Consider the following 18,349-nt stretch of genomic DNA (forward strand, 5'->3'; position numbering starts at 1 on the left):
AATGCAGATAGAAAGCATACTGCCGCGGAGAGTTGGGCAGAAGCAAAAGCCACTCTCGCTTCACTTTGCTGCCACCTCCGTCTGTTCCCCTATCATTTGTTTCAAAGAGGGCGAATTGTCTTTTATCCGGATATTTATTAGCTTCTTTGATGTTCTCCGTCGCGAATTTTTCTTGACGAATTTTTCTCGATACTGTTAAACAGCGAATTTACTCTTTCAACTTTGATGGAAAATTGTTATATATTTCATACTTAAAATGATCCATAGAGATAAACAGGTTACATCCTATATATCTCATAAAGTTACAATTGTTTTTTCTTATACAAAGTTTCTCGCTGTTTCTATCGATCTGTACGGACTGACGATAAAAAAAAAGCACGCAGTGCAAGGGAAGATGTATTACGTTAAATTCCAGCGTTATATTACGCGAGATTGAAATATTACACGCCAATCTGTCGCGGAATTGAAATCAATATCTCACCGTGGTACTGACCGGAGCACTTCGAAAAAGAAAGCAACAGATGTTCGCTCGAACAAACAACGCGCGATTGGTCGGTGCGTGATGCGAATGCGATCGAGCATGATCATCCGTAACAATGATCTTCGCATCGGAGGACATCAAATATTTATCGCATGGCAAAGTGGCCTTTATGGGGAAGCCAAAGGAGGGGAAGCGCCCTCACTTTATACGCGCCTTTGCGTTCCTCCTGACGCAGGCCAATTGTCTCTCCCGGGATATATTAGCTCTTTTGAGTCTCTTCACCCTGATAACACGCGAAGAAACGAGGATCTTTGCTTCCCTCGGTCTGTCTTTCCTTCTATCTCTTTCTCTCTTTCTTTCCTTGCCGCGTACATGCCCGCCGCCGGGTAAAACTGCAGATTTTACATCCGTTCGCTTGAGCGAACACGGCCGCCCTCGTCCCTCGTAAGCCCTTCTTGCCGCATCGAACTCGACGTACAAAGGACGCCTTCGAGATTCGGCAAGCAGCGAAAAGTTTCCTCCGGAGTAGTTACGCCACTCACGAAACTCGCGTCGGGATTTCGTTGCAGTCTTCCAACTTTCGTTCCCCCTTCGCTGAGATGTTTATTTTTTTGCATTTCGATATTGGTCTCGATTGGTCTTTCCATGATTGTAGCTGCACATATACTTATTAATTTTCCTTTTAATAATAAGAAGATTCGTGTATGAGAAGATACTCTTTAATTTTTAATGATTCTTGATATTTGATTTTGAATATCACACAGGTTATTCAAAATGTTTTTGCATATAATTAAAAAAAGATGAATTTTTTCAAGACTATAAATTTAAAGCTTCCATTTTTATGACAAAATTTATTTGTAATTTGCTGTAAAATTTATACGATCTTTTTTATTGTCTTCTTTTGAAAAAAAACTGCTGAATGTAAAACATTTTGAACACCGTCCTTACTTATAAAATATTAGATTTTACTTACGAATCTTGCTCGAGCCGATAATATTGCGGCGGATACGTTCTCGGTTTCGCCATAAATTTTCGATCTATGAAAATTTCAACGCGAATACTTGCTCACGAGTTACAAAAATGATATTACTTTCCGAACGACGCTTTAACGTTTCTATTCCCCGCTTTCACGGGCGTAGACAGATTCGCCGGAAGTCGATCTGGCTGCGAAACGCTTCCGTAAGGGTCGCGTAAAAATAAACGGACACGAATGAACGAATCGGGGGATATTTGAAATCGATGGCTGTACGCGTTTTTCTACCGCTCGTCTTTTTAACGAATACGTTCGGCAGATTTACATTCACGAAATGCCCAATAAATCGCTAAAAATATCCTCTCCTCTATTTCCCGCTGCTATTTTTCAGTCGTCTCATTTCGTTTCTTCTTGTCTCTCTTTCCAGATTGTTCGCTTGAAAATAACGTTTTTATTCCATATATATATATATATATATATATATATATATATATATATATATATATATATATATAACGACCTGTCTCGAAAATATTTGTCGCGGGAATTTAATATTAATCTCGAAATTATAAGATAAAAATGATCTCTCTGTTGATCTCTAAAAAAGACAATTATTATGGAACATTTAAATTTTGTTTTTATTAATTTAAATAAAAAAATTTCTTTTCATTTATGTATGTATATGTACACTGAAGCTATTGTGTTTAATCATAAATCGTGCTAAGTACACGTTTAAAAAGAAGGAAAAGAGAGACGAGAGGCAAACTAAATACAAATGTAATATTAGACCAATGATGTGGAATAGAGATAAATTACATTCAAAAGTAAATCGGTTAAGTCAATGGTAGGAATAGCTTTTCTCGAGTTAGAATCGAATTGACGCATTTTCTTTATCGCAAGATTGTCGGCGCGAAAGAGAAAGGATCATTTCGAGCTCCTCGGAAGCTCATCCGGGACGGGATGTAAATCCTCCTGGAGATAGATAGAAGGAGAGAAAGAGGGTGGGGGGGGGGAGGGAGCACCCGAGGAATTTCTTGTCGAAGATAATTTCTCGTTGAGGGTTATGTAGAAGGTGCGGAATGGAGCTGCTTTTGAAATATGATAATGCACCGTTCTATCCACTTATACTCTTCCATCTTTTGCCGGGAAAAGTGTATCTGCCGGACTTTAAAAAGCGACCGTCTATCTCGTAAACGATGTTGTAATTTGAGGTACGCGTTTACTCCGACATATTACTGTCCGAACAGTCCTGCGGGAAAAGCTTGCTAAAAGAGCTTATTACGCGGTGATCCCCAGGCGAAACTAAAGCGAGGTAAAATTAACAGTTAAAGTGTATGTTTTCTGACTCTAACAATGAAGCTTATCAAATATTTTTGAATTACGAAAATTTGTGACTCAATATAGATTAATAAATTCATACTAAAGTAATTAAAAATATTTAATTTAAATCGATCATTAATTATGTAAACATTAATTTTAAGAAAATTTATACAACAATTCATAGCTGACGTTTCTTTGAATTTATAAAATTGTATAACTACTTCGAGATTAGTGCATAGTAAAGATAACTAACATTCTCGTGAGTCTGTTGAAAAAACACGTAAATGTAAATGTGCGCTTTAAAGCGCACCATGCAAAATCGTCTCGATCAAAATCCTCTTGATCCACTCGCTCGCAACGTTCGCGGATCCTTGGATTTTTGCCGAAAAGATTCGACATAGCGTATTAAAATTTGTCTCAGCGAGATCGTTTCACCGCGGTACCCGCAGCTGTTTTGTGACAATTTTAGCCGAGTTGCCGCTTTGGCACAGCGCGGCCCCATTGTAACGATAATTAACCCGGGTTTAACAATCGCGCGCGGCTGCAGAGATCCTTTCGTCCTTTCAGGAAAACTCTGCCCTGCTGCAGTTACTCGGCGGCAGACACCGGCGGCCTGGCGAGAAGTTCCGTCTTGGTTAGAGTCGACCCGCGGCCCGGAAGCGCGAATTCCGGAAGTTACGCCACCATCGCCGACCTCGAGCCGCTGTACGCGAGGCCGTGCGGTTCCAGAGCGAGTTACTACGCGGCCAGCCATGTGACGCATCTCAGCCAGGTATGCGATGACAAGGATTTAACGGGCATGCTAAAAAGTTGTGTGTTTATTTGAAGCTAAAATATATACGAAATATTCGGTAATTCATATTTTATGCAAAATGTCATTTTACGTAATTGACATTTCATGTAAAACATCATGTGACTTTTTATCGCTTACGATCGTTATATTACATGATTTAAATCCAGGAACTTTTAGTTTTTAATTTTATTGATTTATCTGGGATCACGCACAATATGTCAAGGCACTGATATAATTTTCGAGACTTGAAATATATGAAACTTTATTGAGATAAATTTTAGAACTTGTCAGAAATATAACTCAAACTCTCAAAATTTAATTACACAAATAATGAATAATACATAACACGACTAAAATTTGCTGCACGAGATGAAATAGTCCGTGAAAGACAGACTCGATGACGGACGCGAAACTCGTATTGCGCGTCAGGAAATCCGATTTTTTCCCCGGTCGGAGTCTCCTTCCATCTCGCTATCGCGAACTCGGCGTCTGCCACCGGACTACCGGAAGCGGAAACAGCGCGAGACGTCTCCTCCCCCTGTCTCATCCCGCGTCCCGTCCCGTCCCATCTCGTCTCGTCTCTCCTTTCGGTTCTGTATATATGTATATATATGCACAATGAGTGCCGCGCCTCGCAACTTTATCGAGTTTGCGGCCGAGCGAGCCGCTTTCCACGGACAACTTTGGCGCCCAACCCTTTGCAGCCCTTCGGCTCTTTATTCAGCGATTCTAAACCCTCCGACCTACAACACCCACCTCTCCTCACCTCGAGACGAGTCGTAGGGGAAAAGTTGTACGCGTGTAGTGCCTTTTTCGACTTGCGTCTTCCCGGAGCGCGTTCACCGATACCTGCATTTCGAGCGGAATCTCCCTCCTTCAGCTCGCTTCTATCGTCGCTTTGACAAGACTGCTGACCGCGTCTTTGATCCCTTTGATACCTTTGAGTTCACGTTCGCGAAACGAGATGTGTGTTTGGCGCATTGATCACTTCCTCAGAATTATTTCTTCAAAAAATACCGTAAAATTTTCATTTCTTAAGATGAAAGTTTCTAATATGATAAGGGACATTTTTTATCGTCTGCTGTATCGTCTGCTTTATTTTATAACTTTTGATTAATAATTCAATTTTGAATAATAATAATGTAAATTCTGATCTAATCAGCATGTATGTATGAAAATATCCGAAATGAAAATTATATCTAATCAATATTTTCAGAAAACATCGTTTTAAATATTTCAATAGCGATATTTTTTTTAATAATCATATATTTATTATTTTTTTTGTAAAGTATATATTTATTATTATCACAAAGCAGATAAATAGATAAAAAATTCGTTTATTAAGTGAAAGATAGTATCAGGTAAATACTTTATTAAAGAAATTGGCTAATTTCTTGGCAATTAATTTATATGGTTGTCTTTATGGGAAGATAAAGAGCAATTCGTGAGTATCCTTGTGCGTACTAACGCGTCTCTCATACACATGCAGCGATATTTACGAGCGGCCGCAAAAAAGCGATAAAGGTCGATTTCAATCACCGGCCGCGCACGCAATCGCCGCGTGTCACGGGCCGCCGCGTCGTTTTAACTACCGCGTTTTAAAGCACGCGCTATTACCCGCCGCTATTACTCGTCGTGCCCCCCGGAATATCTTTCTGCAAAAGTGCGCAATCAAAGAGAAGAGAGGAGCGAAGGGTCGCGCGCGAAAATGTCGAATAAATATGGGAACGCTCGTTTCGCGCCGCGCCCTTTCTCGCGGAACAAGCGTTTTGCATTAATTTTCCCCGAGAGAAGAAACGCGGAGATATATTCACCTGCACATTGTCAGACATGAGAAAGACAGAAAGAGCACGTCGGCAAGGTGCACGTATGTACGTACGTACATACGTTATAGGCCGTCGTTGACGCCGGCGTTTGCCCTCCTCAGACGCGAAAGGGAGGGCGAGGATCGGCGTCGAGCTCTGAGGGAGCCAGCAGAGGGAGAGAACGGTTGTGGAAGTGGGTCCTGTGATTGTTTCGGCTTTGATCTTGGATCAATTTACCGGGTATACGCGCGTATATACGCGCACTTCCCCTCCTCTCTACAATCCTCTTCGACGCGACGCTCCGTCTCTCGACGCAACCGACCCCGTCAACACACATACATACAAAAGGTATATCATGTATAGTCACGTAGTACGAGCGCCCGCACGTACCCGCACATACACCAACGACTCGACGTAACCGTGAACCTTCGTGAAAACTTACCCTCCCGACCCTACCCGCGCCAACCCTCTCGGACCCGACCGACTGACGTAATCCAGAATCCAGCGACAGCGTCTTACCCCCAACTCTGTAAAACGATACGCTTGAGATCCCATTGCTGGGGAAGCCATTACCTGGCGCTGTCTATCGGGGAAACGATCTTCGGCACGAGGACAAACACACACCCGTTTCTCTTTCCCTCCTGGAATCTCTCCACCGTGGCTTTCTGCGCGAGCGAGTTAGACGCAGGGAAATGGCCTTGGCGGACCCAGCCATTTTCCGCATCGCCTGTCCGGACGCGACAATCCCCTTTTCTTTTCCTCGTAAAAGTTAGACGTACGTACCACCGTCGCGGTCGAGATAACCGATCACGTATTTGCCGATGTTCCTATCTGATCCTAGGCACTTTGCACCAACTCCACGTAACGGAGCAAACGAGTTATTTATCAAAGCATGTATTATTATTAATCACAAAAAAGCTAATTATTCTTTTATATCGTAGAAGATTATATTTATCATTATTTTGTGGAAAAGAAATTCGATCTTGACAGTCGATAAAAAATGTCTTGAAAAGATAAATAGAGAAATAATTTTACGTATTATAAAAATTTTACATGTTTTAAAATTTTTTTGTGGAGATGTTTTCACGACAGCAAAGCTGACTATGAGCGAAATGCGCGGTTTATCTCGGAAAGAGACGGACGTCTAGCAGTTTATTTCGTAAATTCTGCGACGTCGAGGAACTCGAGGTATACAAGAACAATTAATAATTTCGAGCGTATTAAAAATCTCATATAAATCATTTAAGGTAGTAATAAAAAATTAGAAAAAGCGCGAGAATGCCTCGCGGCGATTGCATTGTCGAATTAGCAATTACTTTGCGATGTATCGAGCTGATGCCACGTAATTATTAGTTACGTAAAATTCTTCGATTCTTCGATTTAATTAATTCTTGCCGTCGCGAACTTCCGCTTCATCGTGCCGAAACCGTCGCTTTTTAATCCGGAAAATGAGACGGAAAATTGTATTATTACATCGACAGAGTCGCGAATTAAAAGTGCTCTGGGCATGTCGAGCACGGTAGTCTGAAAACGAAGCTTTTAGAGCGCCTTCAGCGGGTCGAACGAACAAACGAATGAACGTGATGTTTGACGAAAGCCTTTCAGTAAATAAATCAAATTGCCACTCCCCGCGCTGGATGAGCTAAAAACGCTCGACTATGGCGTTGCGCGTTCGATACTTTGATTCTGATTCCGTAATGCAAACAGTGAAATAATATTCATTATTAGATGCATGAAAAGTTTCCGAATGATTTGTCGAAACATACTTTTACAATATATCCTTCTGCGCTCGTGTTGATTAATAAATGAATGATTTTATGTATCATTTAATGGGAAATAAAATAATATTTGAGAATAAATTGAACAAGTCGTGCTTTTTGGTTATTAATTTTAGAATATCATGTAATAGAAATCAGAATAGTTCATTTATTTGGAAATTTTTCGCCTGTAAATTATTGTATCATATCTTTTTCAAAACTATCGATATAAACTGATAACGTACGATCGATGTTTTATTCAATATATCAAATTTAGTCAGAAATTACATCAAGTTATATTAAGTTAAGTCTTAGAGTTTTAATCGCACTAATGAATTTATGATAATCGGATATCAGACAGGACTTAAATTCTTAATTTTAATCTAATTTATATTTATAGCTTCGTTACGCAACACCCCGAATTTCATTCGCGCCTCTAACACGCGAGACGGTCCCCACTCGGCAATTTCCATCTCGCTCGTCACATTTTCATCGAGAAACAAAAAAAAAAAAGAAAACACAAACGAAATATCGTGACAAAATATAACGGTGTGGGAAAACGAGATCGACGACGAATTGCGTTCGCATCCGAGGATTCGAGTACGACTCTTGCCAGTGACTAGCGCGAAAACAACGTTCGCCAGGCGCGCCGACACAATTCGCCGCCGCAATAATCACAGACCTCGGATAAGCCGCGGAATTAGCCGCGGTGTTTGCATTTTCACCGAGCGTTCCGCTCGCTATCCGGAAATTTTGTAAATAATTTCCGAGATCGTTCTCGCCGCGGACCAACCAACACCCGCACCATTCATTCGAATTCGAACTATTGCCTCTGTCGCATATACCCGCTCCCTTTCCTCGAATCCAATATATCGCGCGGTAATTTCGCGACGCGGTCGCATCGACGTGTTTCGAACTGGTTTTCCGTCGCGTTTCCTTTCCCCTTTTTTTCCCATTTTCATCCAGTCCTCGCCGTTTCCTCCCTCGCGCCTCGTCGCTGTCTATATGCGTGAGCGTGTGCGCGTGTATGTCCAAATGGAACGGGAGGGGCCGAAGGCAAAACTCCGGAAAATTGAAATTAATGAATAGTCACCCCTCCTGCGCGCGCGTCGCGTAGCTTTCTCGCATTTTACGTCGGGGACCAATGGAAATCCGTCTGGCGAACAAAGAGGGCCGCGCGACACGATGCCATAACGACGCCCGGGGGGGAGGCTTCTTCCCCGGTGGACCCGCGCGACGAGGTCTCGTCGGCGTCACCTTACACGCGACAAATGCCTTTTTAATGAATCCCCACCCGATGGGGATTTCTCTTTTTTCGGGCGGTTATGAATTATGCAAGCGCGTCCGTTGGCGCGCGCGATTGAGATTTTAAACGACAACGAGCGTGAATTATTAACTATTGTAACATATAGATAATTGCATAATACAATGATTTTTCTCCAATAAATAACGAATAAGTCTGAAGTAGATATTTATTATATTTTTTACTATTTTTTCTGATTTCTCTTTTTTGTTCACATTTTTTTTTTTTTTAAATCAATTCTAACATGTTTTTGTAATACTCTTTTCAATACATTTTTTGATATAATTATTTTATTTTTAATTTGTTAAAAATGTACAATGTATTTCGTGATTTAAAATCACACAGCAATAACTAATTTGTCATATGTGAAAAATTTTAAAAGATTTAAAATTTTTATATTATTTAAAAGTTGCTTAAATAATTAATGCGATTGGTGTCAATATAATATTATTAAACGTAGCTAAGAAATATGCATCGATTTTTAGTCAACCGATCCATGTGAGAAGGCCAGAGCACTCGCGATATCGAGATCGGCATTGTATTGCCGTACCCTCATACAGGAAGGTACTTTCGGTCGCGTATACAAAGGAACTTTAGAATTGGCTGGACGGGAACAGGAAGTCATCATAAAAACTGTCACAGGTGAGACTTAATTTACAAAAAATATTCAAAATTTATATTAATATAATATACATAGAGTATTATAGTGTAACATATAGTGCAACTTTTAATTATAATTTTTTTTATTTGTATTTTAAATATTAATTAAATATTAAAGAATTGATTTAATGTAAATATAGAAAAGAAAAACGGGAAATTAAGGAAAAAAATTTAATTAATTAATTATTAGAATGATCTAAATTGTAATTATTCTTTGCATAAAATACGATTTAATGATCAATGAATACTAGAATACCTATTAAAGATAAACCAGAAAGTTATCATATCTGCTATCGATTACTCGTATTCTATTATTGAATAGATCAACATATTTGTCGATTTGATATTTAAATATAAAATCCAATAATTATGATTTAATTTTTATACGTTAACTCATCATATGATTATTTGATTCACAAACGTTTGATGAAGTAATTCTTAATTATGTACATAATTTAATAAAGTAAGGAAGATAAATTTGTTCTATTAAAAGATTATTAAAATCATAAATTGTTTAAACAGAGCTAAGTTTTATTGTACAAATTTGAATTATAATTATTTTATTTAATGTAACTATTTTTATTTAATATATATTTGTTGAAAAGATTTTTTTTAAAGATTGTCCAGCGAAAATCAACATTTCCATTATCGCTCAGATATTTCAATTACACTGTCATTGAGACTGAATAATCATGTTTATTTTGTTTTAGAAGTTGCATCCGCTTACCAGGCGTCTCTTTTGGTGGTTGAGGGTTCGCAACTGGCTGGATTAGTTCACTCAAACATTGCCTCTTTGGCAGCTGCTTGTCTGGACAGTTCGTGTCCTTTGTTGGCTTACACAAGTACACCCGGTGAACTAAATCTAAAGGTCTATCTTACCGATGGAAATCATCATCCAGTGACTAGAGATTTGGTACACGTTGGAGCACAAGTTGCTAGAGCTGGAGCATTTCTCCACGGACGAGGACTATTACACAGGTAAATTATTATTCATTGCAAAGCATTATGAAAATTTATTACGTTGAAAAATTATTTATTAATCATAAGTTATTACGAGCCGTTAGTACAATTCAAAAGTGATTTAAGGAATTGATTTTTTCTCAAATTTATTAATTCAATAATAATAATTTACATAATAATTTTTTTGACATTTTATATTTTTTTAAATATTTTGATTTATATTTAGTACTTAATTTAATTTTAATATTTAAACGACAAATTTTTTGGACAAAATTATATTTATCGAGAATAAATGACAGATAACAATTATATCGTATAAATTTGAAAACTAAACTTACTGAATATATAATAAAATAGATTATTATTGCGGCCGTAATCATTATTAAAGTGTTTATTGCTTCTCGCATGTAGAGCTTGTCTATCACCGTTATCGTTGAGATGTCAATGCGATCGTTTTCTTAGGATCGATTATTTGTTTTCCAGGGATATCGCTGTCAGAAATTGTCTAATCGAACCGAGCAGTCTTCGCGTGAGATTGGCTGACGCTGCCTTGGCTCGAGATCTTTTCCCTCAGGATTACCATTGTCTCGGTGATAACGAGAACCGACCTATACGTTGGATGGCTTTGGAGAGTCTTCAGCGCAATGAGTACAGCACGGCAACCGACGTGGTACGATCTCAATTTATGCTGACTGATCAAACTGCCGTATTCCTTTTCTCGCGGAAGCATATCGGCGTGAATTAATTAAATAAATATATATTTTAACCCATATTTAACATGCTAAATAATAAGATTCTTCAACAAAATATTTTTAAAGAGAAAATTTAATTTATTACAATTTTATATATATTATAAATTTACTCTGTTTTAAAATTAATATAACAAAAAAAAATGATGTACGTGCATATTAAAAAAATTATTTTATTATTTTATTATTATTTAAATAATTAAAAATATGTTATGTATAATTATATATTTATCCTATACAGATTAATTTTATTATGCAATATTTCTTTTTCTTTCAAGTGGTCGTTTGGAGTTTTCCTCTGGGAACTGGCGACACTGGGTCAGCAGCCATACGTAGAGGTGGACCCGTTTGAGATGATGGCATGTCTTCGAGACGGATATCGACTTGCTCAGCCGAGACCTTGTCCCGATGAGCTATTCGCCTGCATGGAAGCCTGCTGGCTCGGTCCTTCCAGGGACCGGCCGACCATGCCTCAATTGCTCGCCTATTTGCAAGATTTTCATGATGCGCTAGGCGGATTCATTTAAATCGTCCGTCCGCGATCGACAGCGTATGATGCACGGTTCAGATTTCTGCACACACGATTGATTAAAAAATTCGTTTGAAATCTCGTATCGCCGAATAAGTATAACCAAAGTTATAGCGATCCGAAAAGCCATAACGCCGAAAGTACGTCCATTAATCAAATTGAAGAACTGAAGAGAGAATAGAATCAAATTCGGAAAGAATTGAACGTCACTGCCCATTTGCGACATACTGCCCTTAACTATACACTGCCCTTAACTATACTGCCCTATAAATACATCAGGTTTGACATTTATAATGTTATTAATTTTACCAGCTGATCAGGAATCAAAATAGAATATTATCGTCGTTCAATCGATGAGAGAGCTAGCGAAGGCAGAAATTAAAACAATCGGCACGGACATATCCGTCCAATTAGAGCGCGCGTTTGCGTATATTTTGGGTCTCGTATTTAAACGAATTATGCGCCAAACACGGGTTATATAATATTTCAAAAGAGCTTCATCTTTGACATTATTAAATGAATGATTTAAAATGCATCTTATGATGAAGAAGGTTTGATACGTAAAAGAAATTTTATTGCCAGTTTAATCAAGATTGAATGCGCAATATAAAATCGTAAAAAAAAAAAAAAAAACATTCAGGTATTTTTCATTTAATTAAAGTTTATATTTTATATCTCTTTTCTCTCACCTCTTTATGTTATAATTAATATTTGTTATGAAAATGATATAAAACTCTCTATACAACACATACACACAGTTTATAAAATTACTTGTCAAGCGAAAGAGATGAAAATTTTTTCCGCAATAATATTCTTCCTGGTAATCTCTTTCATTTCACTTGGTTAAATTTATTCGAATGTATTTTGCAAAGATCGTTACAGTTTGCAGACACGGTCTTTTGCTTTAATTATGAAAATGTCTCCGCGCACACAAAGTACGCCTGCGGCGTGGCAATCCTTTATCCTTTTGATGCAGTTATAACACGAGATTCAGGCGACTGTGTGAATGAAAATGTCACTCCGTCGAGCTGTATTCATTAGCGTTTGTAAATACATGGTCGTCTTAACGCGTACAATCTACGAATCACTTAATTCCCATGGTAAATGCCATGCGTTCAATTCGATGAGAAAGCTCGCTGGCTCTTTTTGAGCATATTACTTAAATATCCAAAAATGAAATGAAACAGGATCGAGTCAAGATGGAGTAAATTTGTAGGATGTAGTTGCAAGGAATGCATTGCAAGTATACGCTTTTATTCGAGGTATCATATAAATATATATATATATATATTTACAAAATATAAATTATATGTTGAAACAAGAAAGTAAAATGTATCGATAAGTTTTCTTGAAGCATTTGCTACGAATCGTGTTTTATATTTAAAAAAAAAAAAAAAGTAATGAAGTATATATAAAGATCGAAATTATTAGAAATGGTAAATTCTAATATTTAGTGGCGGCGAATAATTTTTGCATTCTTAAGAAAAAAAAGAGTATGACAATATTAATAAGTATTAATAAAATTATATGACACGCTATACGCGCGATGTATACATACACACACACGCATTCGTTACATAAGACGGCTGTAAACGCGCAAGATCGATTAATTAGGTCGATGCATTTCATTCATTCCGCTTTACGGGAGTTCGCGCCACTATCGTCGAGCCCATACGTTGTCAAATCGCGCGAATTTTCCGCTATGGAAATGCCTCGAGGCAAATCTAACGTAAGCCGCACAGAAAGGCGACCCGACCGCGTCGCTCGATCATTATTCATTATCAATCGCGATTGCGAAACCTCAAATAATCGTGACCGGAACGGATGGAGAGAGCAAAGGTAATGCTCCGGATACTTATAAATCCCATTGTTGTCGCAAATGACCTTCGCATGCTGTGTGTTGCGTAAATGGGCGGTCGGAAACTATACGTACTTTATAGTTAGGTATACTTTATTAGTTGCACTACGAAAATATCATTTCGAATTCCTGTCGTCGACTCGCGTCGACATCGAGCACAACCTCGCAAGAACGATGCCGGATTTTAATGTCAGGTCTTGGGAAAATGGTCGCGCGCACGAAATTATCTCGACGCTCTCCCTCTGACTGTACGTTAACTTGCGATTTTTTTCTTTTTTGTTAATTCAAGGCTCTATGATGTGTTAAATAATCGAACAATGATAAGGAATCAAGAGAAGGCTGAAAATTACGAGCAGAAACAACAAGAGTTTTTAACGTGCTCTATTTGATTATTGAGGGAAATGTATCTAAAATATTTTTGCACTTTATTATTTTGATTTTACATCATATAAATAACTTTTCGTAGTAGATATTGAGATCAAAGTTAAAAAATGTTTATTTAATTGACATTATTTATAAATATTATTTGCAAAAGGGACATACTTCTACATTTTTATATCATTAAATGGACCAAGAAATGCTGCGTTAATGATATTGATGGTTAAAATTTCTTTGCTATTTGAATTTTTCTCATGTTATTTTATTGTTTATTGTAAATAAAATTGCCGTAGATGTCGGAACACACAAACACGGTGAAAGGTTTCGCCGTGACATTTCCATACCTAGAAAGACATTATCAAGGGAAATGAAGTTAAGAGTCTGCTGGCTGGCTGCTTCTGGCGGCTTCAAAGATATAATTACCATCTTGCTTATGTTATAAAAAACCAATAAGAATTTATATTAATAATTTAACTTTGCTTTAGTAATTTTCATTTTTTATACATATAAATATATCTATACTTTAATGGGGGATTACATTCTAAATATCATATTCTATGAAAAAATAGAGACTCTTTCTATGTATTGTACATTTATTAAGGCGAATAAGACTATATGTGCGAATACGAATAATGTTGACATAACACAATGTATTAATCTATAATTGTATTAGTTCAATTGCGCTTATTTCATATCTTTTCTGTTACAAGCGCAATTGTGCAAGTGACAACTAAAGCTGGTAAGGTATACAAACGAGACGAGGAACATATTAAACACGCTACGCAATTGATATCACAGGGTAAAATTAAACTGTATGTAGAGAGCAATGTTGCAGAGCACATATACCAGAATATCTTAAATTCATCTTCTTTCCTTTTAATGATAGATTTTTTATGTACACAAAGATGCTATTTGATAAGAATGATTATCGATCATTACATTTTTATTTTTAGCATTATTTTATATTAATTGATATTTAAATCTTTGTGTTCTTTCTCTATCGTAGAAAAAATTAAAAATTAATTAAAATTTAAAAATTAATTAAAAATCAAAAAATTAACATCTCTCAAGTTTTATCAATCGTTTATATTGTTTGAATATAATTCGAACAATATAATTGAGAGGAAAGATAACGATATCAATATATGTATGTATGTATGTACATGATTAACCATTTTCCCAAGACAACCTGCATTTAACTATACTTGATTTTTTTCGTTGCATATCTCGTGCGAGTAACAGGTGCAAATCGAACAGCGTGCGAGCGAAGATCGCATTTGCGGCGCGAGGCAAATGTAAGGCACTTTTAAATGTACTCGATGTGTTAAATGTCGCATGCGTTCCTGATCACGACCACAAAACTTTATCTCGCACTCGTCTTTTACTCGTCGTTCCCTTTTCATCCTCTGCCCCCTCACCCCCTTCGCCCCTTTTTTCCTCGTCTGTTCTATCAACTTACCGCGCAAACATTACGAGAATGACTCTCTCCTCTCCTATCTTACTGTCAGGGTGCACGTCTATTAACTAATTATCTCTCGCGATATTGCTATTTAATAATTATCTCGCTCGCTACTATTTATTGCGACGCACCAAAGTTGTGCGATTTACGAAAAAAAAATCGTCGGATTCTATGATGTATTCGTATCTCGTGAATGTTTTTGGAATGGAGGAACAGGGTAGGCTGTAACTGCACACTTTTTCGCTATCGCTGTATAATCGGAAGCTGCCAGTTTCCGCGCGCGAACCTACTGTATTACTCTGCTCTCCCCCCAATTATACTTTTCCTTCTCCTCTCCACCTAAAAGGAGGGAGATCCGGTGGCGTTAGAGATCCGGTCTCGTTTCCGCTTCAACCCCTCGCCCTCAGAACTAAGAACCCCCTCTTCGGACAACAGTTCCAGTCATTGTAAATATCTCTAGCGAATAATAACAGCGGTGCGCCGAGAGAGTTGATTTGTGCAGATTCTATTATTTCCTACGACGATTTACGGCATTATTTTTCAACGGAAAGTGAAATATACGTGTTAAAAAAATATTGACCCTCCATAACGTTTCATATTTTTCCTCTCCGTCTCACTCTTTGCTCATTGGCAGCTGTAAGAGTCAAATAGAACCAACCGGACTGAGAGAAAAAAAAAGAATCTAGTCATTGACTATAATTATATATATTTATTATATAATTATAATTTTTTAAATTTATAACTAATATTATATAAGAGAAAAAAATATCTTTATCTTTAAAAAATAATTTAAAAAATTTTTAATATATGTATGCCTACTTGAAGATTTTTTTTACATATATACTTTGTATAATAAAATTAATAAGGCTAAATATGTTACATATTAAAATGTCATATTTTCAGATTATTATTTTAATATAAGGAACAACGCGCGGGGTAGGAAAAGGGCGCGTCGCACGTGCTTCACGTTCCGCTAGGTGCAACATAACGCAAGGGTACCAATACGGAACGGGGCGACGTGCGAGAGAGAAGAGGTAGGAGACCCTTTCTAAAATCGCGGGTGCCAACCGCAGGCGGATGGAGGGCTCGGGTAAGTGCGGCGCGTTCGGGAACCTCCGGCGGCCGCCGTAGCGGGGCACGCATTATTTCTTAATCCAGGCGAGAGAGAAGCGGGGAGAGTCCGACCAGCCGACCAACGAAAATGAAAGTGACGGAGAAAGTCGGGGCATTGTTACGAAGCGTAAAGCTCGCGGTGTGACGAGTTTATGCCTCGGCTCACGAATTGCCGGGGCCGGGATCTCCGATCCGCGTGAATTCTCGTCTCGCACACACATTGACGAGAACTGGTATATTTTAATAGAGATGATGCTCCCAATATTTTCCTGCCGAAAAATCGAGAGAAAATAACTTGTCGCAATTTCTAATTTAAATCGTTAAATATCTTTGTGATATTAAGTTTATCATCTCTTAAATTTATCATCTCTCTTTGAAATTTTGTATCTTTATAAAAACAAAAAAACGAACATTAGTTCGTTAAAATATATGAACTAGTATCTCCTAGTTTGACAACTGAATGACTTTTATAGCGATAAGAAAACAAAAAGAGAATCTTGTTTGGCAAATAATCGAATATCAGCAAGTGCTATGTGTTCTTTAAATGTTAAAATATTCCATTCTTTTTAAATATATGCAATGTGCGCTCTCTGTTTAACTTGCGGATAAATAAAATGAATTTGATACAAATCCATGAAAAAAAAACGAGCATTTTCAACCGCGTTTGTAGGGACGTGTCAAAGTAAACATGTTCAGAATTTCTGGGTTATCATGTCCCTTTGTTCAACATTGTCATCACATTATTTATCGCGAGCAAACACTTAAAGGCCTTCTCGGTTACACAATTTTCAAGATTGGGAGTGTTCCACGCATGTATATATTAAGTAAACCGTGTTTTCTCTCTCTCTCTCTCTCTGACAAAACAGAGACACCCGCGTTTGATTGCATTAATGTCGTGATCTATTTTTTTTTCAAATGTAACATTTAAGTTAAACGTGATCGAACGTTTGACAACCGGTAATTCTTGTCGCACGCTAAAATGTATCGGTAAATATGTAAACGGTATCAGCGATGTTAATAGTGAATAATTATAATTATCCAACGCGCGCAATGTGAAAACATAACAATCACTTTGGTCTCGCTAAATTTAATAATACGTTGCGATACAAAGAAATAGCGTAAAATACAAATTACGTTTGATCTTTTATTAGCAATTTTTCGACATAAATATCACCAGACAGTGACTCATGAAGAAATAGTAAAAAAATGATATAATATATGGAATAAAAATTTAAAACTTGTTACGCAAACATGCTTTAATTCTAGTAATAATTATAAATATAGCAATGAAGGAGAATATAACATAAAATTGTAAATTTCATCTGCGATTATCAAAAATCGACAATAGATCGGACGCAACTTTTAAGAGATGTCGCACTCGAATTTACCTTACGAATATTCGGTAGGGTGAAAGGCCGAGCGACGTTCCCCACTCTCCTTATACCATCATGGATCATTGGTGGCATTACGATATCACAAAACTTTCTCTCTCTCTGACTTAATAAATATTGACAATAGATATTGACTTGTAATGTCGCAATAATTAACAGGCGATAGAAATTATTATTCTCTCAATCGATTTATTAATTTATAGCCTATAAATTATAAAATGATGCACGTTTTATTCAAACGTACTGACGTCTTGAATTAGAATAATAAATAAATGTCAAAAAAAATTGTGAATTAAAAATAAAAGAAATATCATATGTTTATGTACAAGATGTCAGATTACCTGCAAGAGATCTGTCAGATTATCTGTAGAGTAATTATAGTTTTTATATAAATTATATTGATGTAACAAGATTAATTTATTTGTTTCTATATGTAACAGTGATTTTTTTTATTGAGAAATATTCTTTAGAAATTGTATGCAGATTTTCAATACCATATTGGCTGAGATAAATTCAGAGAGATTGTAAAATTATATATCAAAAGTATGCGTTACAATAGACAAGTGCATTATTCCCATTAATGAGAATAATGGATCTACCGTTATACTCTGGCGATCGCGCGACACAATTGTTGCGAAGAAAATTAATTTTAAACACAGAAAGAAAAGAAAAAAAAATAACGACGCTTCACCACGTGCAATAGCTATACACAGTCGCACTGACATAAGAGACGCCGACGAAAGTGCGGCGTTACATAATTCGGGCACGGGACACTCATTCTCGCGTCCGGTTGGTAGGAAACAAACGTTAAACACTTGGT

The 18,349-nt window shown here is 37.1% G+C and overlaps 3 protein-coding genes across 5 annotated transcripts in view; all 3 read left to right on the forward strand.

The window, feature by feature from the left end:
• The window catches only part of LOC126853667 (tyrosine-protein kinase Drl-like), a 72,062-nt gene extending 60,173 nt beyond the window's left edge, over positions 1 to 11,889 (forward strand). For all 3 annotated transcript variants that reach the window (XM_050599634.1, XM_050599633.1, XM_050599632.1), the window contains 5 exons: positions 3,342 to 3,546; positions 8,918 to 9,074; positions 9,803 to 10,070; positions 10,536 to 10,722; positions 11,080 to 11,889. In XM_050599634.1, the coding sequence (XP_050455591.1) occupies positions 3,342 to 3,546; positions 8,918 to 9,074; positions 9,803 to 10,070; positions 10,536 to 10,722; positions 11,080 to 11,328 (1,066 nt within the window). In that variant the 3' untranslated portion in view covers positions 11,329 to 11,889. The remainder of the gene's footprint in view (positions 1 to 3,341; positions 3,547 to 8,917; positions 9,075 to 9,802; positions 10,071 to 10,535; positions 10,723 to 11,079) is intronic.
• LOC126853668 (tyrosine-protein kinase Dnt-like) overlaps positions 1 to 18,349 on the forward strand; it is a 172,259-nt gene that overhangs the window by 42,963 nt on the left and 110,947 nt on the right. The gene's annotated exons all lie outside the window — the stretch shown is intronic.
• Positions 1 to 18,349, forward strand: part of LOC126853671 (transcription factor Ken 2) — an 89,964-nt gene that overhangs the window by 6,594 nt on the left and 65,021 nt on the right. The window lies entirely within an intron of this gene.

Source organism: Cataglyphis hispanica, chromosome 12 (assembly GCF_021464435.1).
Source record: "Cataglyphis hispanica isolate Lineage 1 chromosome 12, ULB_Chis1_1.0, whole genome shotgun sequence".
NCBI lineage: Eukaryota > Metazoa > Arthropoda > Insecta > Hymenoptera > Formicidae > Cataglyphis > Cataglyphis hispanica.